The following is a 10,000-nucleotide window of genomic DNA, read 5'->3' on the forward strand; positions in this document are numbered from 1 at the left end:
ACAGGCACGTTGTTGATTTTGTGAGATAAGCTCGGGACTCTTAAAACAACAAAAATGGAAGGCGGCCGTACCTCAAAGTCTTCCTGCTCCTCGCTGGTCAATATTGCTCTCTAAAACACAAATAAGTCATGAGGCACAATTTGTCGCTGAACTCGTGCAGTTACTACGATTTATACTCGATATGGAACAGGTAGAAATATTGTTCGTTATCTTTAGTGGATCGTCTGCAGAAGACGTAAGACGGCGATCCATACGCCCTTCATTTTTCCCGTCCAAACAATAATCCCACCTTATGTCTGCCACCGTAACGCCGAAGATCTGACTGGTGAGAGAAAGTTGCCCGATTGGTTGTTTATGAAAACACGTCATAAGGAATCTCACAGCTCTCTCCGTCAATTCGGAACCCGCCGTCGCGCTCACCCACCTCCTCGTCCTCCCATTCTCCATCGATGACAAACTCAAAGCAGAAGCTCCTTCGGAGGCCCGCGAGCCCAACGAGGAGAAGAAGAAGAAGCTTTCGCCTCATGTTCTCTTAGTGTTTTCCGATCGTCCTACTAGAACAAGCAAAACTTCTTTGCAAATGCTTAAAAATCCGCACACGGGACGACTGACGCCCGAATCAATATTTGTGACCAGATGGGAGGCAAACTTTGAAGCTTGACCTGCACATTGGGTCCGAGTAAACAGTGTCGAACAAGGCCAGTTGCACTTTGTTTGTCAAGATGTGGAACACTGATGTCACGCTCGCGATCAGATTGTTTCTAAAAAAATCATCCTGAGCACTTTTGGGAATGTGCTTTGAGGCCTTTTGTTGTCATTCTATTCCCCATTTGACCCCATTTGACCTTTTTGATTTATTTATTTTTTTGCTTACCTCCACCATGTTAAGCTAACTTAGTTTAGAAATAAACAGTTGAACTGAATTGCTGTAATGTCAATAATGCCCACAAGGTAGCGCCAGATATCCCCAATAGTTCCCCTGACGTCGTAAATTCGGACAGTCAGTGAACGCATCAGTGAGCGACAATTGGCGCTCATTGATCTAAGACTCTTTTCTTTTCTTTTCTTCCTCCTCCTCCTCCTCCTCTCCTTCTTTCTCTCCCTCCTCCAGTGGGCGGGCGGCGACGGCGGCTGCATGCTTAAATCTTCTCACTAACTCTTGAGACACGAGCAAAGCGAGAAAGATGAAAATGATGCTGCTGCTGCCGGTGACTTTACTGCTCTTGTGCGCCTGTTGCTGCACGCTTGGCCAAGTGGACTACTTCCAAAAAGAAGACTATGTCGATGCCGACTTGGAAGACTTCGATTTGGACATTGTAAGTGTCAGCTTTTGTTGGTGTTTTTTTTTTTTGAACCAAGTTAACTTTTTGTTCTTTTGTTTCTGCAGGCACCTCGCAGAGTTCCACGGCAGGTGAAAAACACCCTCATGAAGGTAGAATACACTTATTTAATTAATTGGGCTAATATGTATTACTAACAGTGGCCCACATTTTTTTTGGGGGGGGGGGGGCTCAGTTTACATCAATTAGAATCGTGTCTGACTTCACACACAATACACTTGTGCCTGTTTCGGGTGTGACGTTCACAAAGTGCATTTTAATTTCCACATGGGGAATGTGTTGCACTCACTCAGTGGATGCAGGAATAGTTCTTGAATTGCGCAATAGTAAAGCTGACTTGTTCCCTCCGCGCAGGAGACGAGGCCTCACATCCAGGAGCTGTCCGTCAACACCACCGTCATCTCCCGTTACGCTCTCACGACGGTGCGCTGCGGCATGCTCAACCGGCATGCCGCGGCCGGCGAGGGCGTCTTCCGTTTTCCTGTGCCGGCCGGCGCCTTCGTCTCCAACTTCACCATGTGAGGAGCACACACATTTCAAGATGAACCTCAAAAACCTAAAATAAAGGACAACCTTTCCAAGTGAGCTTAAATTCCCTGTAAAATAAAAATAAATATTCTTATAATAGTAATAATAACAATAATAATATGAAAAATTAAAAATAAATCATAATAAAAATAAAAAATAAAAAATAAAAAATAAAAAATAAAAAATAAAAAATAAAAAATAAAAAATAAAAAATAAAAAATTAAAAATTAAAAATTAAAAATTAAAAATTAAAAATTAAAAATTAAAAATTAAAAATTAAAAATTAAAAAATTAAAAATTAAAAATTAAAAAATTAAAAATTAAAAATTAAAAATTAAAAATTAAAAATTAAAAATTAAAAATTAAAAAAAATTAAAATTAAAAAAAATTAAAAATTAAAAATTAAAAATTAAAAATTAAAAATTAAAAAAATATATATATATTATTGTCTTTAAAATTTTAAATTTTAAATTTTTCAAAGACAATTTTTTTTTCTAACTTTGAAATTTGACACGCCAACTTTCTTTGCATGGACTAATGCTGAGACAACAAGGCGCTCTAATGCGGCCACGCCAACGGACTATCAAAAGGTTAAGATGCATTTTGCTAACTGCACGTCACAATTGCACCAAATAACCACTGATGCAAACGAAGCCCGTTGTAGTGGTTGTTATACATCACTCACCCGGGCGCCATTGTAGCCACAGCTAAAACAAATAATAATAATAATAAAAAATCCGGAAAACTGAAATGGCGAAAAGCAGTTTAAACGCCATTTCTCCACAATTCAGTACTACATAGTTCTCAGTCTTTGCACATGTTTTCAGCAACTATCTTCAAATATGTACAACGTATTTAGAAACAAATCTCTGTGAATCTTTCAGTACTTCTTGCACTGTGACTATTATTATTATTATTATTATTATTATTATTATTATTATTATTATTATTATTATTATTATTATTATTATTGTTGGCTCATTCATGGTTACTTGAGTTTTTGCCGTTCGACTCTTTGATGTATAACGGCAAAATGTACAAAAAAGTACTGAAACATTGGATTATTTTCGTGAGTCGCGCAGATGACGTCAGGATCAATGAATGCGGCTTGTAAGACAAATGCGGCTTTCCCGTCGTCATGGAGGCATCAAAGTGTTGACAAAGGCCCCCGGGGAGCGTCTCGCACCCCTCGCCATGCCGTAAACCTGCGTTCAGGGGAATTCGGGCTCTTTTTGTGTGAGAAAATGCAGTTGAAGCACAAAAAACGCTAATCCTCTAACTTTGACCTCCCCAAACCCAGGATCATCGCAGGGCGTGTCTACCAGAGCCAAGTCACGCCGAAGGAGAGGCGGCGAGTCAAGCAGCCAGACGGCAAAGCTCGGGACAAAAAGTCAGGTGACGCAAGGTGAGGTGTGTGCGTGTGTGTGTTTTGTGCGCGCACATGTGGAGCGGCAAGTCGTTCCTGCTCTGATCTTCGTCTGGCGGCCTCTAATTGCAACCTTTCGAGTCACTTCCTCTTCAAGCGTGCAAACAGAGAACAACTTGAATGTGATTGAGTGTGTGCGTGTGTGCGTGCGTGTGTGTTTGCCAAAAGAAACACTCTTGTGTGTGTGATATGGAAAAAGTGGCGGAGAAGAGATTGGGAGGCGCAAGAGGAGGATGAAGGGTGGGCGAGAAGTGGAAGAATTGACACTTGCATATTGATGATGACATCACTTCCTGTTCTGCTGAAGTCATCACTTTGCCGCCGCCGCCGCCTCCTCCGCTGTTCATGGTTCTTCAAAAAAGGAAAAAAAGCACAGCCTGATGTGATTTTGTTGACTAAAAAGTCTGAGAATTCAGTCATCTGGATTCAATCCAGATATAATTTGACTTCAAACACGTTTACTCCTTTGATTTTTTTTTCATGACAGATGGATGGATGTTTTGTTTTTATTTATTTATTTATTTTCATGCATGGCAGGTGAATTGGACACTCCAAATTGTCCATAGGTGTGATTGTGAGTATGGTTGTTTGTCTCTGTGTGCCCTGCGATTGGCTGGCAACCAGTTCAGGGTGTGCCCCCGCCTACTGCCCGAAGCCAGCTGGGATAGGCTCCAGCAACCCCCGCGACCCTTGTGAGGACAAGCGGTACAGAAAATGGATGGATGGATGGATATTTATTTTTATTATTTTTTTATTTTTTTTTATGTGGTGCATTAAAAAAAATAGATAGGGCGGGCACACGGACAGGGGACCGCAGCACTGCTCTATACTGCGGCCCCCAACCGATGGCACCCCCACAAGCCCCCCCCCCCCCCCAAGTTGTGTGGTGTATTAAAATTGGAGGGGAGTTGTAGGGTGAAGACGGTGTTTCCACCCTACCCCACCCCCCCCCAAAGTGTGTTATGTGCCCTATATGTCTATAAAAGTGTATTGTGCAAACCTAGTGTAGTGAGTTAAGAGGAGCGACCAGCGGGGCCCTCCCCAACCGGGCGGGGGCAGGAGGCGCACCGGCCCACCAAGCCCCCACCCACCCCACCGGGACCCCGGCGGGCATATGGGACCCGTCCGGCGGGGCGATAGGGCTCGCCCCCCGGATACTGGGTCCCGCCCGAGGTGCCAGGACGCCCATCGGAGCGGGGCGGGCACGACGGATGTTTTGTTTTTAAATGCAAGTGTATCTTGAGATATGAGTGACCTGAGTTACAAGTTTTTAGAGATGCAAGCCGTCAAGCATATTTTCCTTATCCTCTGCGAAGAATGTGTAATATTACTGCGGCTTACTGAGAAGCTGTAACCCGCTCCATTTATCAATATGTCTGTTTTATGCCGCCACCAGGTGGCCACGACACAAACACCAGAAGGAGAAGTACAATGTCCATAGAATTGAAGGAAATAATGTTGATTCATTTTAAGCACAATCGGCCAAAATTTCAGCTGCATTTTCACAAGTTCCAAGTACTTTTTAAGCTCTTGTCACTTAAGAGTTCCCGGAACTATAACTCATTTCCATCTCCCCACCAGTTCCGAGTCGGAGTCGGAGGTGTTCCGGATGGCGGCCAGTATTCCGAGCGGCAAGCGGGCCGTCTTCCTGCTCGCGTACGAGGAGCTGCTGCAGCGCCGGCTCGGCCGCTACGAGCACGTGATCAGCCTGCGGCCGCTGCAGCTGGTGAGCCGCCTGCGGGTGGACGTCACCATCGTGGACCACTTGGCCATCACTGCTCTCGAGGTGCTTCCTCTCCGCCGGAGCGGCGGCGGCGGCACCAGCCCGGCAAGGATGCCAGGTTTGTGTCATTATTTTCAAGCAATGTTGGTTTAAAAGATTTTTAAATATTTTTTTTATGGGTTTTCACATTTTACAGAGGACCTCTGTTTATTGTAACTGATAGAGAAAGATCATATAAAAAATTGATTTTATCGTTGGTTTAAAAAAAAAATTAATATTTTTTTTATGGGTTTTCACATTTTACAGAGGACCTCTGTTTATTGTAACTGATAGAGAAAGATCATATAAAAAATTGATTTTATAATTAGTTAATAGTTTTCCCTCTGCCACATGCTTTAAACGCATTTCAACTTTTTTAACAAACCTTTTCCATTTTTTTGGTACCTGCTTACTCTCTCACTCAAAACTTGTCATTTCCAGTTGAAGTTTACTATATGACTGACCCATAAAATAAAAAAAAGTAAACATTGTGTATTTAAACACTAAAACGCCCCATCAAATCTTCTAATGTCATCCAACGGAAATCCGTTAGCTTAATGCTAACATATAATTCGAAAAGCCATCTACAGGCTAATATAAGTTAGCGTACAGTAGATGTTATGGTGATGATAAAACCTCCAAAAACTGCTTTACACACACACACAGTAGCATCAAACATTTTCAGTCCAGTAGCTTCATACTAACATAACTTGTAAAGCCAAAGTTACTTAAAAAAATGAGTTTACTGAACGGCGAAGCGTGATACAGCACGGAAGCGCTAATAATCAAGTGCTGTTGAACACCCCAAACATCTTCTCGCCGTCTTGTCTTTGTGTCGCAGCCAAGACGCAGACCCCCGTCACCACGACGGTCCGAAAGGAAAGGAACATCTGCAAGGTCACCTTCAGCCCCAACATCGTTCAGCAGGCCAAGATCACCACCAACGGCATCCTGGGAGATTTTGTGGTCCGCTACGATGTCCAGCGGGACATGGGAATCGGAGACGTGCAGGTACGATTGCTTCTTCTTCTTCTTCTTCTTCTTCTTCTCGGCTCTCGTTTCGAGTGGACTTCGGAACTCTCGCTGTGTCTCAATTGCAGGTTCAAAACGGCCACTTTGTCCACTATTTTGCGCCCAAAGACCTGCCGGTGCTGCCCAAGAACGTCGTGTTTGTAATCGACACGAGTGCCTCCATGCTGGGAACCAAGATGAGACAGGTAGGATTGTTCGGAAGCTTTTCTGCAACATCTCGGGACAGCAACAAAAAGTCATAGGACATCCAGAGATGAGTTTTCACAGAACCGGACCCCCGTGCCACGAGTCGCTCTGAGTGCAAAACAGCCCCGTTGCCACGCGGAGCACAAGGCCCGAGCTGTGAGGCGGGAAAGGTCAGCGTCCATCAAGTCATGGAACTTTTGAGACAACGGTAGCCTCCGCCCCCGCGATCCCCCGCCCCCGCCCCCGTCCTCGCAGGGGAACAACGAGCGGGGATTGATGCGCTCGCACAATGGCGGGCTTCACGGCGGGGCGGGTCAAGCATCTGCTTCTTACCGGGAGCGTATACATCCCATAAAGATCCCAGTGCCAAATTATACAACGCGCCTACGCACGCACGCACACACACAATGTTCTGTCCAAAAAGCCATAAATTTGTAGGATTATGTTATTGCTACTTTATATAATATTACACATTTCTTTCTGGTCTATTTTTTTTTGTTGTTGCCAAAATCAACACGTTTTTTTTTATAAACTTTTCCGTAATATTTTCAATATACAATCTTTACATTGCACTTTTTTTTTTTTTTAAATAATAGTAAGCCATGAAGAATCTATTTTAAAATGTCTTGCCCCAAATGATGACGTACCTGCAGATATCTGTATAAATCATGATTTTGCAGATGATGTCAATCTTTTCAATTCTGACAACTTAAAACAAGACGAGTCTTCATAACGTCCCAGCGCATTTTTGGACCCGTTTCCCACAATGTGAAACTGTAATCAATTTGATTGAGTGTAAAATCGATATCATAAGCAATCCATCTCAAGAATCGACAGTATAGTTTGTCAAGTTATATTTCTTAACTCATTCACTCGCCGCCATTTTCACTGAAGCAACCCCCTTCGCTCCCGGCTGTTTTACTCGATTTTGACTGATTTCGCAAGGCCCACAGAATATTGTGTTCTATTGCTATAAAACACAGAACCTACCAAAAGAAAGATGAGAGTATCTTCTTTCATCAGGAAAAAAAGTACATTTCTTTCTGTTTCCATTTTTTCTATGTTTCAAGTTTCATCATTATTCACAAATCTGTTTTAAAACAGTGGGGAAAAGAGCTTTTTGCAACATGTCACTGGTTGATCTCTTATACTCTGCTGCCACCTGCTGGCCGTTTTTCTAACTACCATTGCTTCAAGTTCAGCCATTCTCTTCAGTTTAGAGCTGCATCAAAGCCTTCTGTATGCGTTAGGATATATATTTATTTATTTATTTTTAAACGTATAAATACGTCTTTGGGAGCATGGCAATATTTAAAATGGAACGTATTAATACGTTTTGGGGAGCAGATTTGTATTTTGTTTACAGAGAGAACTACATTTTTCATCTTCTTTTCTCTTTTTAAATTACGTATTTTTCTCATTTGCAACTTTACTCCCATAAAATGTCAACTTTTTCGTCTCGCCCTTGCCAGACAAAAGACGCCTTATTCACCATCCTGAGGGACCTGCGGCCGGTCGATCACTTTAACTTCGTCAGCTTCTCTAACAAGATCAAAGTGTGGCAACCCAGCGGCCTGGTGCCGGTCACGCCGAACAACATCCGAGACGCCAAGAAGTTTATCTACACGCTGATGCCGACTGGAGGTCAGAACATCTTCCACGGTCTCGCTCTATCTCACATGCAGTATTGCGAACTATTTAAAAATGACGATACGAAATTGTGGATTTGTTGTGTGCGGCCCGCAGGCACCAACATCGACGGCGCCATCCAGAGTGGCTCGGCCCTGCTCCGAGACCACCTCTCGGGTCCCGACGTCGGCCCCAACGGCGTCTCGCTCATCATCTTCCTAACGGACGGACGGCCCACGGTCGGCGAGTCGCAGTCGGGGGCCATCCTGGGAAACACCCGCTCGGCCGTGCTGGACAAGTTCTGCATCTTCACCATCGGCATCGGCAATGATGTGGACTACAAGCTTTTGGAGCGCATGTCGCTGGAGAACTGCGGCGTGATGAGGCGCGTCCGTGAGGGGGCCGACGCCAGCGCCATGCTCAAAGGGTAAGAAGGAAGAAACTGAGAGTCACTGTTAAGTGTTGCCAAGTACAGAGATGCCTTGAGATGTGAGTTTAATTTGGTCCTTGACCACAGTTGTTACAAAAAACACCCTCAAATCATCTTTCCCCATTGAAATGAATGTAAATGCCATTAATCTGTTCCAAGGGAATATTAACACTTAACTTGACTGTCTTAAAAAAACCAAAAACCTGTCTTTAAAAAAATTAATGAAAACTTAAATAAATAGCTACCTACCTATTTTTTATTTTATTTTTTTACAGTAAATAAAGTTTTCCAAATTTTCAATATAAAGTAATATATAAGTGCAGGGAATTCCCAGGGGCAGCAACACCTTTTATAAAATAAACTGAACATTTAAATAAATAGTTCCTTGATTTTTACTCAGTTTTAAATTCATCTCTTATGCTGATGTGTGTCTAAATGGCAAATATTGGCGCCCATAGATATTCATAGTAAGTTAACAACATAATTGAATTGAATTTTTTAATCGTAATTAGTCGCATGACTTAAATAGTTAACTCACAATTAATCACTAATTTTATATCTGTTCTAATTGTACAATACAAACAAACATAAACAAACAAAAATAAAAGTGGAAAAATGTTACACTAAGAAATATGGCTGCATATTTTAGTCACTGATACAGTAATTTAATAATAATTAAAAATTTTTAGTTAAAATTAAAAAGATGGGATATTGATTTGTGTTGAAGTCATTATCTGCCACGAGATGGCATAATTGCATTTGTAAGACATTGTTGACAGCTCAGTGCTTTTTTCTTTTCATATTAGGAGCTATCTATTCCTTAACTTAAAGTAACTTGTGAAATTCTGCACATTTTTTAAAATGGCAAAATACAACTTGACCTTAGTCCCCAGAAATAAATGCGTTATTTATTATGCTACATTTTGATATGGACGTGTCTGCTACTTTGCTTGGTCATTAATCGCGCATTAAAAAAAAATAGTGGCGTTAAAGGAACTTTAAATTAACATACTTATTTTTGACACCCCTAATTTAAATCATATCTAAATAATTCATAATAATAATAATAATAATAATAATTTTTTAAAAATCATTTCACCTCCTTTTGCTACATGCCGCACACTCTCAATGACCAGTTTTTAATCCCCCGCTTTTTTTTTGCAAGCCATCCTTCATCACGCGACATCCGGACAAAGAAGCAGCAACGTCTCGTGCTGACAGCCAAACTCTTTCAATCGGCCGGAGAGCTTTGCGAGAAGCTCCTCTCGTCTTTCCTGCTCTTTCATTCCCGGCCGTCGGCTTTCGGGCCGGCCGGCCTGCGAGCTGTTTGCACAGCGGCGCGGGTTTTTGTAAACGGCGTCTGAGCATGCTTGGAGATAATAGGCCTCGCGCGTCTTGAGCAAACACGGCTTTGGGCTTCACGGCGCCGTGACACGGACAGGATGGAGGATTTAGGATTGTCTTTTATGGAGGTGAGCAAACTCTCGAGCTGGGCGACAGGTCGCCTTAAGCGGGTCGACAAGCGGATTTGCTTGCTTCCTGGGCAAGGACGGGACGCAGAGAATTTTTGAATATATATTTTTTTATTATCTAAGAACTTTAAAAGCTTTTTTCCCCTAGAAGTGTGTGTCTTTTCTTAGTTTTTTTTGAGATACGAGCCATTGCTC

General features: G+C 42.4%; 2 protein-coding genes across 3 annotated transcripts in view; one reads left to right on the forward strand and one right to left on the reverse strand.

Moving 5' to 3' along the window:
* Nucleotides 1-640, reverse strand: part of itih2 (inter-alpha-trypsin inhibitor heavy chain 2) — a 9,437-nt gene extending 8,797 nt beyond the window's left edge. The window contains exons 1-3 of one of the 2 annotated variants that reach the window (XM_086058668.1): nucleotides 425-639; nucleotides 290-322; nucleotides 72-110 (exon numbers count right to left, since the gene is read on the reverse strand). In XM_086058668.1, coding sequence (XP_085914794.1) covers nucleotides 72-110; nucleotides 290-322; nucleotides 425-526 — 174 coding nt within the window. In that variant the 5' untranslated portion in view covers nucleotides 527-639. Of the gene's footprint in view, nucleotides 1-71; nucleotides 111-289; nucleotides 323-424 lie in introns of both variants that reach the window. The other variant, XM_086058669.1, reaches the window with a different exon arrangement.
* A 464-nt stretch (nucleotides 641-1,104) lies between these two features.
* Nucleotides 1,105-10,000, forward strand: part of itih5 (inter-alpha-trypsin inhibitor heavy chain 5) — a 14,969-nt gene continuing 6,073 nt past the window's right edge. Inside the window, exons 1-9 of the mRNA XM_086060395.1 lie at nucleotides 1,105-1,316; nucleotides 1,388-1,432; nucleotides 1,695-1,858; nucleotides 3,169-3,273; nucleotides 4,876-5,135; nucleotides 5,898-6,067; nucleotides 6,157-6,273; nucleotides 7,747-7,918; nucleotides 8,021-8,330. Coding sequence (XP_085916521.1) covers nucleotides 1,185-1,316; nucleotides 1,388-1,432; nucleotides 1,695-1,858; nucleotides 3,169-3,273; nucleotides 4,876-5,135; nucleotides 5,898-6,067; nucleotides 6,157-6,273; nucleotides 7,747-7,918; nucleotides 8,021-8,330 — 1,475 coding nt within the window. The 5' untranslated portion in view covers nucleotides 1,105-1,184. The remainder of the gene's footprint in view (nucleotides 1,317-1,387; nucleotides 1,433-1,694; nucleotides 1,859-3,168; nucleotides 3,274-4,875; nucleotides 5,136-5,897; nucleotides 6,068-6,156; nucleotides 6,274-7,746; nucleotides 7,919-8,020; nucleotides 8,331-10,000) is intronic.

This window comes from Leptonotus elevatus, chromosome 17 (assembly GCF_054856555.1).
Source record: "Leptonotus elevatus isolate MCC_2025b chromosome 17, RoL_Lele_1.0, whole genome shotgun sequence".
Taxonomy (NCBI): domain Eukaryota; kingdom Metazoa; phylum Chordata; class Actinopteri; order Syngnathiformes; family Syngnathidae; genus Leptonotus; species Leptonotus elevatus.